This window comes from Vespa velutina, chromosome 5 (assembly GCF_912470025.1).
Source record: "Vespa velutina chromosome 5, iVesVel2.1, whole genome shotgun sequence".
NCBI lineage: Eukaryota > Metazoa > Arthropoda > Insecta > Hymenoptera > Vespidae > Vespa > Vespa velutina.
In genome coordinates this window covers 1,862,572-1,883,460 of record NC_062192.1, presented here as the reverse complement: position 1 = coordinate 1,883,460, position 20,889 = coordinate 1,862,572, and the positions used below count along the sequence as shown (strand labels likewise).

General features: G+C 33.8%; 1 protein-coding gene across 9 annotated transcripts in view; it reads right to left on the bottom strand.

The window, feature by feature from the left end:
• Positions 1-20,889, bottom strand: part of LOC124949036 (Down syndrome cell adhesion molecule-like protein Dscam2) — a 134,088-nt gene that overhangs the window by 56,012 nt on the left and 57,187 nt on the right. For all 9 annotated transcript variants that reach the window (XM_047493517.1, XM_047493521.1, XM_047493516.1 and 6 more), the window contains 3 exons: positions 9,712-9,829; positions 2,193-2,436; positions 1,446-1,650 (listed from right to left, as the gene is read on the bottom strand). In XM_047493517.1, coding sequence (XP_047349473.1) covers positions 1,446-1,650; positions 2,193-2,436; positions 9,712-9,829 — 567 coding nt within the window. The remainder of the gene's footprint in view (positions 1-1,445; positions 1,651-2,192; positions 2,437-9,711; positions 9,830-20,889) is intronic.

Sequence of the window (20,889 nt, the reverse complement as noted above, 5' to 3'; positions counted from 1 at the left end):
GATAAAGAGAAAAAGAAAAAGAAAGAGAGAGAGAGAGAGAGAGAGAGAGAGAGAGAGAGAGAGAGAGAAATGGATGAAAGTGAGAAAGAGAAGAGAGGAGAAAGACAATGAGAAAAAAAGATGTAAAAGAGGCTTGCTTAATCACTGATGTTTTCCTGGACCCTTTTCTCACTCTTCGATCTTCTGCTCTTCTTTTTTTTTCTTTTTCCTTTTTTTCTTCTATTTTTCTTTCCCTACCACCCCACTCCTCCTCCCCCCCCCCCCCACCTCGCTACCTCTTCTACCCATCCCACTTCTTTTTCATTTTGTTTTCTTTTGCCCTTTTTTCTCTCCTTCCTTTTTCTTCCTCTCTTCATTCTTTTTGTTCGCTCGTTTTGCTTTTGTTTCGTCTTGCTTTTTTACTCTCCTCTTTTTTTTTTCTTTTTTTTTTTTTTTTTTTTTTTAAGGCAAGTCGATTTAGAAAAGGAAGAGGCGTCTCCGCAATTCAGCAGGAGAATTTAACGAACGTCAGCTACGGTTCAGAAAGATGGTGCAGTTTGCATACGACTGCATTAAACGTAATTGAGGCTCGTGCGAGGTGATCGTGAGTTCTACCTTCCGAGAGAGAAAGAAAGAATGAAAGAAAGAAAGAAAGAAAGTACGAACGAACGAGACAGACAGAGAGAGAGAGAGAGAGAGACAGAGATAGAGAAAGAGAGAGCGAAAGAAAGAAAGAGAGAGAGAGAAAGAAAAAATAGAAGATTGCAACGGAGAAACGTAAGCTATGGAATTTTTTCTTTTTCTTTTACGATCGAGTTTAAACGAAATGCGATCGAGGTTAAATGCCACGACGTTTACCTTTCCGTCAATCTTATCGACTCATCGAAAAGAAAGCACCGTTGAATATCACTACGTCTTTTTCTTCCTCCCTTGACAACTACATTTTATGTTTGCTGTTATTTCGTTGCTGCTATTGCTAATAAGGGGGAAAAAAAAAAAGAAGAAGAAAAGAAAATGGAAGGAAAAGAAAGAAAGAAAGAAAGAAAGAAAGAAAGAAAGGAAAAAAAAAAGTAAGTTCGACGAAAACGAATCGAACAAATAATTAACTTAATAATAAATCGTTGATACGAATATATCATAACGTTATAACGAAACATTTGAGATATAAAAGATAATGGTGGAATAAAATTATTCTCATTTTTTTGTTTAATTTCATTTCGATTAAATATTTCATTGGCAACATTTTCGATTCGGCACGTATAAAATACAATATAGTATAACATAATATAATATATAGTATAGCCTCAAGCGTGAAATTCTATTCGTGAAAAAGAGATAGACAGACAGACAGACAGACAGACAGACAGACAGAGAGAGAGAGAGAGAGAGAGAGAGAGAGAGAGAAAGAGAAAGAGCGAGAGAGAGAGAGAGAGAAACATTTCTGTGAACGAACAAAGACTACTCACCACCCAACCGCAATTCTGCAATTCCTTGGGCCATTTCATACTCGTTCCTGACGAAGCACTGGTACATGCCTCGATCTTCGCGTGCAACCGACGTCACGGAGATACGTTCCCTCGAAACTGTGCTCACGCGACCAGCCATTCTCAATGGCTGACCGTCCTTCAACCAGTAGAGTGCCGCCTGCGGAAATCCACTTGCGCTGCACGTCTGAAAAGCAGTTTAGAGAAAAGCCTCGATGAAAGAAAGGGAAAAGAAAGAGAAGGAGGAAAAAAGAGAGAGAGAGAGAGAGAGAGAGAGACTCTTTTTTTTTTTCTTTCAACTACCCTTTTCCTATACTCCAAAAGAATCTTGAACCATGCCATTGAGATACTAATTATATTACGAGTTACGGTAAAACTCATTCTCTCTCTCTCTCTCTCTCTCTGCTTTTTCTTTTTTTCTTTTCATTTTCGTTCTTTCTTTTTTTTCTTTCCTTTTATTTATTTCTTATTCTCCACCCTTCGAAATATATATATGGTAAAAAGATGAAAAAACTACAATAATTCGCGGATACATATTATTAATTGGGATTTGGCAATTATTACTGTTATATCGATCGATCCAATTCACTTTAATTATAAACGATTAAATTGAAGAGAGGGATTTAAACATTATCTGTACAGCAGTGTAAATTTAAATCGCTATCGTTTAATTCGATTTCAAACATTCGTCTAAGTTGTCTAATCGTTAGTCGTCGGATATCGAATTACCAAATGAGCAGGCTTCCCAAGATCGACCGTTTGAATAGCAGGCTGTACGAGAACACTTAACGGGGCGGAAACAGTCAACCTGACTTCTAAAGTCTCAGTCCCTTCGGAGTTACTGGCGATGCACATGTATGATCCGGCGTCATTCTCTTGGACACCCTGTATAATCAAGGAACCATCTCGGACTATATAATGCCCGGAAATATCTTCGATCGGTTCCTCTCTTTGATTTCTGTTGTAGTACCACCTGCGACAAAAATGTATTTCATGAGTTTCAATGGTTCCTTTTTCCTCTAAAAATAAAAATAAGAAAAGGGTGGAGGCGTGCGTGAAATCGAATATTTCGTAACAGATTTCCTCGACATCGAAGAAACGGGCTTAAGTAAATCCACGCTCGGATGGCCCCGTTGAGTAAATATAAATGTTCTCTTATCTGAAATCGACCGGTGAAATAAGAAACGGGAAATAAAGAAGGATACGAGAATTCTCTTCGTTCTTGAGAATATCTTGGGAAAGATGTAAAAGTATTTTATGTGTCTGCGTATGTATGCGTACTCGTGTATGGACCTACGTCAGACACGTCGTTTCACTGAAAATACGTATATACCTATATATACATACAAACATACATACATACATACATATATACATGGATACATATATATATATATATATATATATATATATATATATATATTAGTGAACTCTGGGGCTTATCTCTCTGCTTTCGAAAATTATAAAGTATATTATTCGAGTGGATCGATATATCGAGCATGCTAAATTGAAAGTAAAGATAAACAGTGCGACGTCGATAAAGAAAAGAAAAGAAAGAAAAAAAAAAAAAAAAAAAAAGAGAGAAAAAGAAAGAAGAAAAAACGAAAGAAGAATTAAGGAAAAAAAAAAAAAAGAAAAAAAGAAAAAAAGGAAAACAAGTAAATAAAAGAATCCACATAGATTGACGTCTGAAGCTACGGATTAACGTTAATCTCGAACGATCTGTTAAAAACTTCGAAAATGAGGTGGAAACGTTCGTCGAATATGGGAACCGAAACGCGTATCTCTCCGTTGCACTGGACCACCGCAAAATAACTACAGTTTCGAATGAAAACAGAGAATGCATGGTGCTTCCATGAATTGTAACTACGCCGTAACAATACTCTTTCTCTCTCTCTCTCTCTCTGTTTCTGTCTCTTTCTCTCTATCCTCTCACACCCCTCACATCCCCACCCCCTCCCTCTTTCTCTATGCAAGCACACGTATTTCGTGGAGATACGCAACGCATGCCTGTCAGTGCGATAGACCGTCCCGTTGTTTTCAAAACACTCGCGATTAAACATCGTGTGAAATAAATGCTGAGTTGTTCCTCATCATCATCATCATCATCATCATCATCATCATCATCATTATCATCATCATTATCATTATCATCATCATTGTCGTTGTCGTTGTCGTCGTCGTCGTCGTCGTTGACTTCTTCATCGTCATCATTTACATCCATGTACTACTGACATGTAAAATCATTAACAAAAAGTTAGTATTTTTCTTTCTCTTTGAGAGAGAAATAAACGGTAAGAGGTACTCTCGAGCCGTTTAGTTTTTTTTCCCTTCTCTTATCTCTCTCTCTCTCTCTCTCTCTCTCTCTCTCTCTTTCTTTCTTTCTTTCATTCTTTCTTTCTCTCTTTTTCTATCTCTCGACAATTTATTATTAAACGAAGGAAAACTCAATGTACCGCTGGAAAGATTCGTGGTGAGTCGACGTCAGTGAAGCTTCAAATATTCAGCTATGAATAAACGCAACTGGATAGTAAGAAAACGCACTATATACTATACCTTCTCTTCATATTTTCTGTCTCCGTCTCTCTTTCTCTCTCTCTCTCTCTCTCTCTCTCTCTCTCTCTCTCTCTCTCTCTCTCTCTCTCTCTCTCTCTCTGTCTCTGTCTCTTTATACCTTGTATAGCTTATTCCAGGTAACATCAACCAATGTGAATTTTAGATCTTGAAGAGTATTGAAAGTTGATTTATTCATATTCTTTGGTCCATATTTTTCGATAAGAAGAGAAAAAAGGAAAAGAAAAGAAAAATACAAAAAAGAGAAAGAATTAATATATATATATATAAATCTTTTTCATGAATGTTCATTAATTTAATATTGAAAGATTTGATATCGTTTTAACAAAGACCGTTTTTGCAAATAGGCTCGTGTGTTTACATAAAGAAAGAAAGAGAGAAAGAGAGAGAGAGAGAGAAAGAGTCACAATATTTACCAAGCACGATTAATTCGTTTCACTTATCGTAAGAACTTCTCGAATGATAATCGAAAAGTTCTAAGAGCGAAATAAAAACGTCGATCGTTATACGCAATTGACGCTAATTTAATCGAAAGCAATTTCAGAACGTCTCTCATCTTTTGGTATTTATTGGTGAGAAGTAAAACGTAGTAAATTCACAGTGAGATGTAAAAAAAGATAGATATTTCCATCTTTCTCTTTCTCTCTCTCTTTCTCAAGCACTCACCATCTCATTGAATTTCTCTCTCTTTCTCTCTCTCTCTCTCTCTCTTTCTCTATCTATCTTTCTCTCTCTTTCTTTCTCATTCTATTTTTCTCTATTCGACAATTCCCAGAGAAGTCGAGCTTTCTCGCTACGATTGACCTCGCGTGGTTTGGAAAGCCACAGTGTGAGAGGAAGACCCAATCCTCCAGGCACGGTTTCTTGCTTACTTTGCCCTCAGAGGTAAGCGCGAGGATTGGTGCACGACGGGAAAGGAAGTACGACAGCGAGAAGTGGAGAGAAGGAGGACTACGACGACTACGTCTACGACTACGACGACGACGACGACGACGACGACGACTACGACGACGACTACGACGTGAAGGACGAATAGAACGAAGAGGACGAGGATGAAGAGTGGAAGAAGACGAAGCTGGAAGGAGGATGTGAATGTTGCTGAGCTGGAGAAGAGAGAGGTATAGTAGATAGGTACGTAGGTAGGAAGGTACTACGTGTGCACAACGAGAAGGAGGTATATACCTATAGATAATCGAATTTACGGAGGGAAATTGGCGAGGGAAGGAGATGGGATAGAGGGAATGCTCGAGAGTGTGAGAGGAACCTGGAGATGGAAGGCTTTGCTGCTGCTACTGCTACTGCTGCTGCTGCTTCTGCTGCTGCTACTACTGCTTCTGCTGCTTCTCTGCTGGTGCTGCTGCTGCTGCTGCGGTAAACCCTCAACTCTCTCTCTCTCTCTCTCTCTCTCTCTCTCTCTCTCTCTCTCTCTCTCTCTCTCTTTCTTTCTATCCATCTCGATCTCTCTCTCTCTCTCTCTCTCTCTCTCTCTCTCTCTCTCTCTCTCTTTCTCTTTTCTCTCCTTCTCCGTACTCTCGAAGTCGAGGCACGAAAGAGGTGGAGAGAACGAGGAAGCTGTAGGAAGGCCTGTACGATCAGAGAGAAAGAGAGAGAGAGAGAGAGAGAGAGAGAGAGAGAGAGAGAATAGTGAGCACAAGCGCGGGAATATCCAGTGACGTCGACGTACACGTAAATGCGGAATATTTGATGGGCTGTCAGAAGCAGTCTCTGTAATCAGCGGTCGGTTTGTTTGCGCTACTCATACAGAGCCATCGTCTATATATCTTTCACCCATCTTCATTCGTCCCTTCGTCTCTCTACTTCCTTCCATCCGAATCCACGTACTACGTACTCTCTCTCTCTCTCTCTCTCTTTCTCTCTCTATCTCTCTCTCTCTTTTTCTCGTTTATATATCTCACGGTTTTAATACACATAGGAAAGTCCGAACAGCCTCGTAAAAGCACACCACTCTTTTACCAAATTTGTGACTTTATATACTTACTTAATAGCAAACGGTGGACATTACATGCCAATGAAATTTCATTTTTAACGCGCCGTTTTAACGCCTCTCACGTCGAATCGATTCTTAATGGCTATCGTCAAACACAAGTTTAATATCTATGCTTGTTGGTGCACGTATGTGTGAGTGCGTGTGTATTACATATATATATATAAGTATATGTATGTCCCCTTTTCAATCGATAAATTAATTCTTATTGTTAGAATATTTTCTGTTCAATTTGTAGAAACGAATGAATTGGATAAAAATTACAAAATTTTATCTACCATACACATTATTAATTTTTTCTTAAACGTTAATAATCTTCGAATCGCAAGTAATCATTTAACAAACGAAATCGAACGAACGTCTAGTTACTTTTAATTCGTGAATACAAACTCCAATACCATTGATAGATACATATATACATATACATATATATATATATATACCTATGTTTTTACTAAATATTTTATGAACGACGATTTTATTTCTCGTTGAAAAACGTGACGAGAGTATTTACAAAATATATATATATATATATATATGTATATATGTATATCCTCTTCAATATTACATTTATTTTGATATCGTTATTCTCGCACAGAGAAAAAGCATAGAGTTTATCGATAATGAAGATGAACAACACAAAGGAAAATAAATTTTAATAACGAATACAACACTCCCATTTTGGATTGTTTTATGAAGAAAATCGAAAAATGATACGGTCAAATGATTTCTCTTTTTTCCTTTCTCCATCCCCGAATACCCTCCCACCTACCATTTTCATTTACCGTTTATCAATATATCGAAATACGGGATTATTACAAGTCGGGATGGTAGTAAAATGCTACGAAAAACTATTCATACTTCTCTTTCACAATCGAATCATTTGTATTATTTCAAATAATCAAATTATCGTTACATCGTGAAAAAAAAAAAAAATCAATCATTTCGTTCTCGACGTTATCGAGCATTCAAAAGTTTATTTTAAATATACGAATATATATATATATATACATATGTATATATATTTAAATTCAATACGAATGAATTTTTATCGACAAAAAAAAAAAAAAAACAAAAAAAAATACAAAAAAAGAAAATCCATGGGAAATATTTGAAGATCGACAGGAACCAACTGAGAATACTTACAAATCCTTTTGCCTCTTCGAAATATATATTTTACATGGGTAACACGCAATACCGCCCTCGGTAACAGCTACGAGAGTAAATTCCGAAACGTCGAAATAACGTAATAATAGAGTACTAAGTATATAAGGTACGAACGAAGAAGAAGAAGGAGTTGGTTGATTCTGATTCGTAGATAACCAGAAGATCTTTATTAGCTTTCGCGAATGTCATATGTTGCGTTAAGGAATCGAGTCTAGTCACGTAATTTAACGCAATATAACGCAATATCGAATATGTAACGAGTTTTCCCAAACTATTATACTTCTCCTTCTCAATCTTTCGTATTGCTATTATATCATATTCTCTCTTACTCTTTCTTTCTTCCTTTATATCTATCGTCTCCTTTTATCTTTTCCTCTTTCATTTTGTCTCGTACTAACGAGAAATATAATCGCAAGATCGTGCCAAACTACAAGGACTTATATCTTACCCTCCGATAATCTCCCTCTCTAACCCTCCTCCACTCAGTCGAGTATTCTGGAAAGATTTTCCTCTGGGAGTTCATCCTCGTGGATTTGTATTTTCGTTTGCACGTTCTATTCACCACGAACGAACGTAATATGGACTGTCGGATACATTAGTATTCTCGTTTGCTTGATCTCTCTCTCTCTCTCTCTCTCTCTCTCTCTCTTTGTATTTCTCTATCACATATTTTCCACCCTCTCGGCTTCTTCTTCATCTATCTTTCTTTATTCGCCCACTTATATATATATATATACATATATATAATAACAGATGAGAACGAATTTACGTGTTGAAACGTGACGATTCGATGAAACAAATGCGTAGAAGAAAGAAGAAAGAAGACTACTACGTGAAAGTACATTATACAACGAACAACTCTATCCACGTTTTGTTTATAAACAAGACAGATTATCGATCGCTCTTAAATCGCGTTTAAAATCATCTTTTTGAAACTATCGCCAATCTCGTTTATTTATTTACTTTTTTTCTTCTTTTCTCTCTCACTTCATCTCTATTTTTCTTTCTTTCATTTTTCTCTTTTCACATGAACCAAACGGTATGACAATTCGATCTCGATTTCTCTTACCTTGAATGCTTCTCTTAAGTTTCTCTTGCTAAATTTTTCTCTCATTTTTTTCACAATATATATATATATATATATATATATATATATATATCTTACTCTCTCTCTCTCTCTCTTTCTCGTTCTATCTTATCGTTTTTCTCTCTGTCTCTCTCATTCGAGTCGGAAGCGAATCGAGAAAGCGTGGAATCGCACGTAATGCCTCGTTAATGGTCGCTACTGTGTCGGTAGCTCAACGTTCCCCACTTTTCCGCGAAAACGATTTCTTTTACTCCTTTTCCAACGAAGGAAAAATGTTCCGAAGGAAAAGCGAGTTACGAAAAGTGTGCGAGAGAAAGAGAGAGAGAGAGAGAGAGAGAGAGAGAGAGAGAGAGAGAGAGAGAGAGAAAGAGAGAGAGAAAGAGAGAGCAAACGGGTGAACGACATCGTCGGATAACGATCGATCGTGAACAGAATATTTTCTTGAAAAGGAAACCTCCATCTCCATCTATTTCACCTCTTACGTTTTCTCATGAAAGATCAGAAATATAGTATACCTATATACTACCACTAACATTATAACTCGAATATATACGACAAGAAATTTTATTCAATCGTCAGATTTCATTCCTTTTCTCTCTCTCTCTCTCTCTCTCTCTCTCTCTCTCTCTATATATATATATATATATATATATATATATATATATATCTATTTATTTCATCGTCATTATTATCGTCAAATTTATTTGCGTGTATTACTAAAAATTCGTAGCAACTTGGAAAAATTTTAAATCTCCTTCATCGAATGATATTTACGTAATTCATAAACGTTCGAACTAACGTACGCTAATTCGTCGAGCAAGCCAATTCTAAGCTTACGTTCGTGAATTTAATGCTGAATATACGGTAAATATCGAAAGCTATCGATACGAAGGAAATCGGCATGTCGAACGCGAAGTGTATTCTCTTATTCTGATTCTCTCTCTCTCTCTCTCTCTCTCTCTCTCTCTTTCTCTTTATCGTACACGTCCTTTTCGTATATAACACGGTAATACGCGTCAATGAACTCGGAATATTTTCGTATTTCTAGCAGTCGTGTGTAGATTCTCTATAAGGGAATACCTTTAAACCGGCTCAATGTTTAAAATTAGCATTAATATAAGCAAAATAGAGAAAGAACGTAAACGTCAGCGTCAGAAGGACGTGCATTGTTCGTTGGAGTACTCGTTTTCGCTGCGATCTATAATCCTGCCCATCCGGTTCTCCTCTTTCTCATTTCGTTTGCTGTTACGAGAAAAGATAAGTAGAGAGAAAGACCGATCGAATCGCTTTTCAAAAGGAAACCTCAATATCGTGTACATATATCTATGTACGTATATACATACATACACACACACGCGCGCACACACACACAGATATATCTTAATACATTGATCTTTTATCAAGCAGTCTCTTACCTGTTAGTCGGAGTTGGATTGGCATATGCCACACAAGGTATCACAACGGTGTCTTTCAATCTAACTGACTTGTAAACCAGCTTCTCGTTTATTATAGGTGGCATGGAACCTCGAAGTTCTGAAAATCAAGAAAAAAAAAGAAAAACAAATAACATGGTAATATTATCAAACTATATTAGATAGATACGATTGAATAGAACAACTGACTTTAAATAGAAAAGGACATCGTATGAGACAGTTTGGATCTTGTTTAATATTTTTATTTTTTCTTTTCTCTCTTCAAATATATGTGAGTACACGTAAATTGTGTATTTTCACATCTTATTCCCATTTTGAAAATTATTAAAGATACTCGATTGTTCCCTTTTACGTTGTTCATCTTGTATAATTGATTATATGAATGCATAACGAGAATGCATCAAGCTTTTCTTATCCGACGATGTATGTAAATAAACAAGTGAACCAAAAAAAAAAAAAAAAAAAAAAAAAAAGAGAGAGAAGAAAAAAAGGAAGAAAAAAACGAATATTTTCGCAAAGGTTGATATCGACGATAAGTTATTAAAATACATCTTCGAAAGAAGAAAAAATAAATATGCAATAAGATGCATCAAGCTTTTCCTATCCGACGATGTATGTGAATAAACAAATAAATCGAAAAGAAAACAAAAAAAAAAAAAAAATGAAAAGAAAAGAAAAGAAAAGAAAAGAAAAAGAAAAGGAACGTACTTTTTCAAAGATCGATATTGATGATGGATAATTTATAAAAATTCATCTTTCAAAAAAAGGAAGAAAGTAAATGTGCCATCTTATAGTAATATCTTGAAAAGACTAGAAAGACTTGCGTAAATTTGCAGAGCTAAACTAAAGAGCGTCTTCGTTCTTATTTTAACATCAACCTTCTTGAGGTAAGAAGAAAGGAGGTCTTCTTTTCTCTCTCTCTCTCTCTCTCTCTCTCTCGCATGCTCGCTTTCCTTCTCGCGATGAGTTTATGTAAGTTTGTTCCCTTGATATACGGAAAATTTATTCCATACAAGTAGGTAGAACGGCGGAATAAAGAAGAAGTAATTGGACTCGGACGAAAGTTTGAGAGCTACCGTGCTACAGACACGAGAGAAAAGAGAAGAAATATTGCTTTGCCCGTCCTCGAACAGTCGACGCATTAAAGATCGATTCGATTCCTAGGCGAACCCACCAAAACTCTTTTATTAACGTTACGAAGAAATGATTTATTGCGGCTCGTTGGACAAATGTACAATATTTTTTCTCGACGTAAAAATTCTACGAAAAGTCATTGATATTTTTGACTTCAACTGAATAATAAGAAAAATAAAAATAATAATAATAATAATAATAATAATAATAATATATATATATATATTTATATTTATGTATGTATATATACACACACACGCATATGATTTATATCATTTTTCTATATTTGTACTCGTACAATACTCATATAAAAAATATTATACATATATTAGTATAAATAAAGATAATATTAATATTTTAATTGTATGATTCTATTTTTAAAAATGTATATATATATATATCTACATTGTAAAAAATTAAGATTATGATAAATATACTCGGTATCGAGCACGATACATATGGAGTTGTTGTAAAATTGAATTGAATTATGACGATATGATAATCGATATTTTTGATAAGTCAATAATTTTATCGGTCGATATCATTGACATTAATGACGAATGTATTTTGTGTCAAATTTATTTAAGTATATACTCGTGAAGATGGTAATTTCCCCACGCGCCCCCTCCCCTCTCCTATAATAACGAGTATACTCATTACGAAGAAGTTTTTGTATATAACGACGAGTATACTTGTCATGCAAAAAAATAAAACAAAGATAAAAAAAAAAAAAGATCAAAAAAGAAAAGAAAACAAAAAAGAGAAATTACCTTTTGTTATTTGAGTTAAAATTTTAATGAAGAACTAACAATCCATTTCGTATATTTAAGATTAATGTTAGAATATTTTGTAACAATGAAATAAAACAAGAAAAAAAAAGAAAAAGAAAAAGAGGGAAAAAAAACAAAAAAAAAAAATAAAAAAAAAAAAGAGAAAAGAAAAAAGAAAATAAAAACAAACAAAAAAAATTCAGTAAGGCAAGAATACCTTGACCGTTCATCTTAATATATATATATATATATATGATTTATTTCATTGTCGTTCGAAAATATTTCAAAATTTTTATTGAAAATTCACAAATATTATTTGATTTTCAATGAAAACTTTGCATTCAAATTGCCGAAGGTAAATTTCTTTTCTTTTTTTTTTTTTTTTTACACGTGACGACGAGTTGCACTCGTCAAGTACAAGTTAACAGGTTAAGAGATAATTAAAAGTACGATAAGAAAAAATAGCAGAGAGAGAGAGAGAGAGAGAGAGACAGATGAAGAAAAAAAAATTGATAGTGATAATGTCACTAGAGATTTAGAAAAGAACTAAAAAGAGATAGGAAATATCCTCAAAGATCCTTCGGAGGATATTCTTTAATACAGCAGACATGAGGATTTCTCAGCGTCTTCTCTTGCATCCTCCTTTACTCCACCTCCCCCTCCCCCTCCCCCTCCTCCTTGTCCGCCTCTTCTTCTTATTTCTTTCTTTCTTTCTTTCTTTCTTTCTTTCTTTCTTTCTTTCTTTCTTTCTTTTTATCTACCTTTCTCTCACCCTTTGAACCAAACCAAGCTTCCTTCCTTCCCTTAGGACGAGTTCATGTAAGTTTGTTCCGTGATATACGGGAAATGTTTTCCACGGCGTGTCATAAATAGCTCGGGAATGAAAAAGAAAGGGGGAAAAAAAAAAAAGGGACAAAGGATCTCTCGCCGATGAAAGGAAGGAGCCAGCACGCCGGAAGAAAAGCTGGATGGACTGAGGAAGGAAAGAAAGAAAGGAAGGAAGAGAAGGGTGGAGGAAGAGAAAAAAAAAGAAAAAAGAAAAAGAGAGCGAGAGAGAGAGAGAGAGAGAGTGAGAAAGAGGAAAGAAGGAGAGATAGAAAGTGATAGAAAGCGGATTTCAATGGAGCAAGAGCATCGATCCCGAACGTTTAATGGGGAATTATGTGAGTCCCGTTCACCGTAAATGTTGAATCGCATTAATGACATTTTCACTTGGTGGAATTCTTAAAAGGAAAGGTGATAACGATAATTTTCTTGTCTCGAACGACGAAGAAAAAAAAGAAGAAAAGAAGGAAAGTATAAAAAAAAAAGGGGGAAGATAGAAATTCAAGTAGAAAATTTACTTAGAATATACAACGATCATTTGTTATCTTTTAAACGGAAAGTACGGGTATAATGTGGATAATTTTCTTTTCTTTTGTGCTTTTCTTTTTTCTTTTTTTTTTATTCTTTCCTTTTTTCTTGTTTTTTTCTTTTTTTCTTTTTTTTCTTTTTTTCTTTTACGAGTACATATCTCTAACGCAAACTTAATTAACGTTCGGCCGAATGAGCTCGCATTAAACGCGTGCTCGTTCGTGCAAAATGACACGCGAATACTTTCCCTCTCTATCTCTCACTTCCTCCCTCCCTCCCTTTCTCTCTCTCTCTCATACTGAACATTTATCTTTTCCCTGTTGGCTCGATGAAATATGAAATTTTGATAAAAACGGAATATTAAGCTCCCGACTATAAATTCCTTTCTAATAAAAATATCGATGCGCAAGCATATTACCGTAGGTTTAAGATTTAAAAAAAAAAAGAAAAAGAAAGAAAGAAAAAATACAAAGAAAGAGAGAGAGAGAGAGAGAGAGAGAGAGGGAGAGAGAAAACAGAGAAACAAGAAATATCAAATAAAAAGTGTCAATCGAAAGCAAAAAAATTGCCGAACGTACACATACGTATTTTATTTTTTTCATATGTCGCATCTATCTAATCCTAATAATTTATCCATAAATATTCAACATAGTCGATAAATATTTCATAAATGACAATCCTCTGTGATTGTTGAGAAACGTTCTGTTACATTTTTAACGTGGAATTAATGGCACAGATTACATTCGTGAATAATAATTACGAGATTTTGTTATTCTATACGAAAGATTTATAATTAATGAAAGACGTTCGGATTAAAATTTTTCGTGAGAAATTTTTCAAACATCATGAATGAATTTGAAATGATATAAAATGACAGACATAAAAAGGAACAGAGGACGAACGAATAAAAGCGAAATATTAAAGAAAAAAAAAAAAAAAAAAAAAAAAAAAAAAAAAGAAAGAAAAAATATATATATATATATATATATATATATAAAGAGAGAGAGAGAGAAAGAGGAAAAAAAAGAAAAGTACAGAATGAAATGAAACACGCGTGTAAATTCCGAAAGTTAGTTCCGAAAAGTTGTACGAGCGAGCGCGCAAGAGTTAGGAAAATTTAATTCGCCCTTTTCCGCGATTTTCCCTGATTTTTCCCGAATCACATTTTTCTCTATTATTATATTCCATTGTTGTCTCCATGTATGCACGTACCCCTATATAACTTTTTCATTGCACTGGATAGTAACGTAACGAAGTTACCGCACTGTCCTTCTCAAGAACGTATATAACGTAGATATTTCTATACATAGGAACGTAAAATGAAATACTCTACTTTTAGCTCGTTTCCATTGACATTGTGATTTATCCACGTTAAGACTTATCCACTTCTTACTTTTTTCCCTTGGCAAATTTCTAACCGAAGTTATGAAAGTTCTTGAATTATTTTTCATTCGTTACAAAATTCAAAACGAAATGCACAAATCCCTACAAAATTTTCCTACCCCGAAACCATAACCAACCACCAATCCAATCATTCATTCTCTTCGCATGAATATTAAAAAAATCGAATATCAGGTAATGCAAGAAATTTATCCGTTGATAAAATTAATATCACGTTTCAATTAAGTTTCGATTTACGAAACGGATAATATAAGATACTTGGGAAAGTTCGCTCGTTACTCTTGAAAACTGCTGTAGATCAAGGTTTTGCTTAATTTAGTAAACGGCAGACCGTGCGAATAAGAGACTAAGAGATAGAGAAAGAGAGAAAGATAGTAGCTGTCGTGGAACATGCAAACGATCAAATTCCTTTCTCGTGAACTTCATTATTAAGTTATTAAGTACGTAAGTGTACTTAGCATAAATTTCTATCTCCGCGTTGGCAGCCACCGATGTTGCTGATAGCGATGATAGATGTATGATGGTGGTGGTTATGAAACTACGACTGGGCGAATGTATAAATACTTTAGAATGAACGATAAATTTAAGAAAAAAAAAAAAAAAAAAAAAAAAAAAAAAAAAATTAGAAACAACATTATCATTGATTTAAAAGAATTTCAAAAGAAATCTATTAAGCTCGAAAAATGTTACGACGAAAAATACGTATTATACAATGCGAACAAGTGACAAAGTGTTATTCTCTATTTTATTTTTTTTTTTTTTTTAACGATATCGATCCGGAACAAAAATATTCTAACATAGTGGATCCGTCTGTAGCAAAGAAAAAAAAAAAAAACAAACAAGCAAAAAAGAAAAAAAAAAAAAGAAAATTCGTCTTGGCAAAATAAAAAAAAAAACAAAAAGGGAACGTATAAACTTTTCTTCCTTTTCTTTTCTCTTTTCTTTTTTCCTCTTCTTTTTTTTTTTTCTTTTTTCTTTTTCATTAAACGGGTCGATCGATCGATTAATCTCTATCGATCGATTAAAAGAGAAGGCGTTTTTCTTCATTAGAATCGAGTACACTCTTGGATCCTAATTTCCGGTTAAGCCACGATTTAACCCTCGCACGGCTTCCGTTTACCTTAGTCGTACGATTACCAGGCAGCATTGGTAACGTCGGTTAAAGCGTGCCCGAGGATCTCGAACTAAGCTTCTCGATATTAATTATTCCTCGGCAGCTGTTCCGGCTTATCAACTGGCGCGTGACGTTGTTCCAATCGAAAAGTGGCTCACAAATGGATCACAATTCGCGTAATGGTAAAAGAAATGAAAGAAAAAAGAAGAAGAAAAAAAAGAAAGAAATAATATAGAAGAAAAAGTAAGAGAAAAGATGAGGAAGAAGAACGAATAAAAGGACAACGACAAAACGAACGAACAAGAAATTAACTTAACAAAAAAAAAAAAAAAAAAAGAAAAAAAAAAAGAAATCAGGAAAAAAAAAGAATGAAAAAAAAAGTAAGCCACGAATGTTCCCTTAAAATATGACACTAGCCACGTCGTGAATTAATAGGGAAACTAAAGGCTGAGATAACGAAGATGGAGAGAGAGAGAGAGAGAGAGAGAGAGGGAGAGAGACCAAAGTCTGCTGTTAGTTTCTTACTATAGTAGTTGCAAGCACGTTTGAGGCTTCGCATAAGCCTCAAGTGTAACTATGGCATGTGAAGAGAAGCATCATTAGTTAGCTCGACTCAAGTGAAGGGCCTTCTTCCTCCCTTCCTATCCTTCTTCTTATTCTCTATCTCTTCCTTCTCCTTGTGTTCTTCTTTCCTCCTTTTCTCCCTTCTTTTTATTACCACCTTCGACTACACTGAAATATTCCCTGAAATGTATTACCTCTTTCTTACTTACTCTCTTTCTCTCTCTCTCTCTCTCTCTCTCTCTCTCTCTCTCTCTCTCTCTCTCTCTCTCTATCTCTCTATCTATTTATCTCTCTTGTTCTCTTCCACTTTTGTTTTCTTTTCAAACATTTCTCAAAAGCTCTATGCTGGCAATCTGGTCTCGTATCGCATCAACCGATTCTCGATTAGTAATTAATGATGTAAATTAAACGAAGCTCCCTTTTGATCCGTTGATCCTCTTCCGGAGGATCGTTAAATCTTTCGAAAACCGCTTTGACGCTCGTTTATAAGCATATATAACGTTTTAGTCTATATTATATTTTCAGAAATAATAATAATAGCAATAATTATAATAATAATAATTATTATTATTATTATAATAATAAACGACTGCAAAAAAATTATTGAAAGTATCATAAACGTATAATGAAAATGAAAATGTATATTATTGCATTGCAAATAATTATATTTTATATAAATAATGGAATCTGAAAAAAAGGAGAGATACTGACGAAATATTAAATAACGAAATCCATTAGATTTTATATCAGGAGGAAAACATATAAATATTTCGTCGTCAAATAAAACGTAAGAGTAAACAAAAACGAAAAAAAAAAAAAAAGAAAAAATAAAAAATAAATAAAATGAGAAAGATAACGAGAAATAAAACAAATACCTGAATCTGATTAACTTCCATAATCAAAACCAAATGAAATTTACGTGATATATTTAAAACGATCGATACTTTTGCAATATTAATTCTAACGTATACTATTGGAATAATAAAATGAATTAATACAGGACTCGAAGAAATAATAAGAATTAATAATAGATCCCAAATTAGCGATTAGTTTCCAGTTCGTGTATGGAATGAATAAGCAAATCAATTAAAAATAAATAAAAGGTGGAACTGGATTGATAGATTTAAAAGATCAACGCGTAGTACGATACAGGCATGCTAATCAATTATTATTTTAGAAAAATAATAATAGAGAGTTACACGCAATGATATGAAAGAAGATATGTGTATGCATTAAATGTCGTCAAATAGTAGAAACGATGGATCATATAATAAACAGAATTTAAACTAATAGTAACAATGAATTATACAAATAGAAATAATAATAAAAAGGTGGGGAAAAAAAAATAATTCACCGGCCAGGTAGCACAAAAATATAACTTAAATTCGGACAGACCAACGTAATACAAGTATAAACCACGGATAATAATTAAAAATGAAAATTACAAATTATACCGAGATCTTGTATCGTATGTACAAGAGAAAAGAAAAGAAAATGATACAGGATGAAAGGCCAGATATCGTGCTACAAAATATTATAAAATGCGAAATAATTACTCCTCTTATAAATATGTCAATAACAAGTGATACAAATGTATTAACAAAAATGCAGAGAGAGAGAGAGAGAGAGAGAGAGAGAGAGAAAGAAAAAAAAAGAATAATGTAATCGACTGAAAATAAAAGTTGAAAGAATATGTCAAAGGGAAGAAATAATAATAATATCATTCATTATCTCGGCCATTGGAATCATTCCGTATTCGTTCGAAAATCATCTAACTCAACTCGATATACAACAAATGATATACATACGTATCAGAATATAAAAGGAAATAATTTTAAAAACAAATGAAACATTACGGAAATTCTTAAATTAATAATATATATATAAACACACACACACACACACACACACACAGTAATAATATCTGAATATAATATAAATGATAATACCCCGGTTTATTAAGACTATATGAAACGCTGGAATGTTTAAACGAATGGTTAATGAAACGAATGGTTGGAATTACTTAAACGAACATAATAATAATAATAACGATGATGATGATGATGATGACGATAATAATAATAATAATATTGATGATAATAATAATAATAATAATAATAATAATAATAATAATAACAAATAATAAAGTACAGCGAATTATTTTTTTAAGGAAAATAATTAAGTAACGTATGATCTTTTTTTTTCCTACGTAGAAATTAAAAATAACAATGTTTATAATTATTTTACTAACGTTTCACTGTTATTTTATGAGAATATCGTGACGAATAATTACGTTTTAGAATGCTGCAATATAGCAAGGATCTTTCGTTTCGGAAGGTCGAAACTCATGTGTTCTCTCTCTCTCTCTCTCTCTCCCTCTTTCTCACACACATACACACACACTTAACGCGTGACTTTCCATCACGTTTTCCATTTTAATTGGAATTTCATGTTTATATACAACGAGAATAAACAGTCGCTAGTGAGCTTTTACGAGTCTCGTTCCGTATTCGTCGTTCTCATGGCGTTAAACTGAATATTTCTACAAAGTCGTTGGGATTTTTTCCGCTCTCCCTCCCTCCCTCCCATCCTTCGTACTAGCCGGCTTCCTTTTCCTTCTTTTTTTTTTTCTTTTTTTTTCTTTTTTTTTTATTTTTTTTTTTTTTTCATTTCTTTTTATGAAACTAAACATTTCATAGTATTTCAATAAAATCGTTCTCTCCTCCCGTGCTCCTTCCTCCTCCTCCCCAAACCCCCCTCCCACCCCCCGTTAACCATCCTCATGCTCTCCTCAGTCCAACCTCGCTTTTTTTCTACTTTTTTTCTTCCTCTCTTCGCCACCTTAAAAAAAAGAAAAAAAAAAAAAGAAGAAAAAGGAAAAAAAAAAAATAAAAGCAAGAGAAAAGAAAGGGAACAAAAAAAGTTGCAAACGATCGAGCGTAATTTAACGGGGCAATTCAAATCAAGTAATATTGAATAACATGGTACAACACTGGCCAACAAAAGAATGGTACAGGAGAAATTCATCGTTGAATTCATAGTAGGTATGTGAAGCATCGCGTTAGCACAATAACGGAACCGATATTTGCTTCTCGCATACGACATCGAAACGACGACGTTATGATACTCCAGCTTTTTCACTCTCTGCAGCAGTTGCTGCGAATGCAGTTTGATAAAAAATAGCAAAAAAAAAAAAAAGAAAGAAAGAGAAAGAGAGAGAGAAAGAGAAAGAGGACGTAGAAAACGTACGCCAAGTGGAACTTTGTAACGCCATGTAAGATCACGAATGTAACAGAGAAAGCTTACCCTAGAAGCTTTTATTTTTCACGCTCTTTTCTCTCTCTCTCTCTCTCTTTCTCTCCCTTCTTGTTGATCTTCTCATGTGCTTTTTATATCGAAAAATACGTAAAAGAACGTACGTAGGCGTACGTATGTATCCATGTTACATATGCACATTGAACTTCTACTTTCAAAAGAGTTTTATTTTCTACCTTCTACAGTTTCTCCTTGTAAATCTACTTCTCGTTAATTCTTCTTGTCCTTTGAAATATGAGAAAAAAATCTTAATAAAATGTCTTTATACATTCGCCGATATTAATTAGAAAAATGAATTGTGTGCGATTTATAAAAAAAAAAAAAAAAAAAAAAAGAAAAAGAAAAAGAAGAAGAAGAAGAAGAAGAAGAAAAAGAAAAAGTAATTATTGACGGTATAACATTGACGGACAAATAATTCGTCAAGTATAACAAGTTGAAAAAGTATTTATTGGAGAGATGTATAAAAGGAAAAGGGAAATTTCAATGATATACATTCGCAGATCGATTCTCGATCTCTCTCGACGATATAGAACCGAGACAATAGGTACTATGACGAGAACAAGGCGCCTACGGCGAAACGTTTCTCCCTTGATTCCCAACGATCGTACTCTATGTACAAAACTCACTCATAATTGGCAGACTATCGAACGAATGAACTGTCGAGCAAAGTAAACGTTTAATTGAAATTGGCCGGCCCATCGATACGCATTCAGCCGTCGGCTTCAACGGCAATTCAATGTTGGAGAAAAGCCGTAGGGTTCCCACGTTTGTCTATTATTATTTTTTGTTTTTTTTTTTTTTTTTTTTTTTCTTTTTTCTTTTTTCCTTTTTTTTTTTCATCCTCTTTATTTGCAATTTTCATTCTCATTCTTTTCATATTCATTTTTCGAATACCGATAGAAAAATTTTCTATAAACGAAACAATTGGCGAGTTAACGTCGCTCGAAATAAGAAAAGAAAAGGAATAGGAAAAGAAAAAGGAGAAAAGAAAGAAATGAAAAAAAAAAAAAAAAAAAAAAAAAAGAAAAAAAAAGGAAAGAAGAGAGAAATAGAAGAGATCTTTCATCCTTCAGTCTTCGATTTTGAAAGCTGTTATTCGTTTCAAACTCTTCCTTTTAAAATAGAATTTCGTTCACGAACGAAGTACTACAGCATTTCTCTTTTCTTCGATAAGAACGCTGCTGATAAAGGAACACGAATGGTTTTCTCCCTTCATGCGTGTTTCGTGATATTTGAGAGATATGTATATGTACGAATACTTTGATACTCGCATGCTACACCCTCGAATAACCAAGCTTCCGTAAAGAAAGAATTCTATTATATGAATATAGAAAATTCGTGATGGATTTGAACTAGATCGCGTCTACTTTATCGATGTCATAAAAAATCGTAGATATATTTATTATACACACACACACACATATATATATATATATATATATTTTTTTTTATATAATATGTAAAGAATAAATAAATAAATATATATATAAATATATGTAGATACTTATT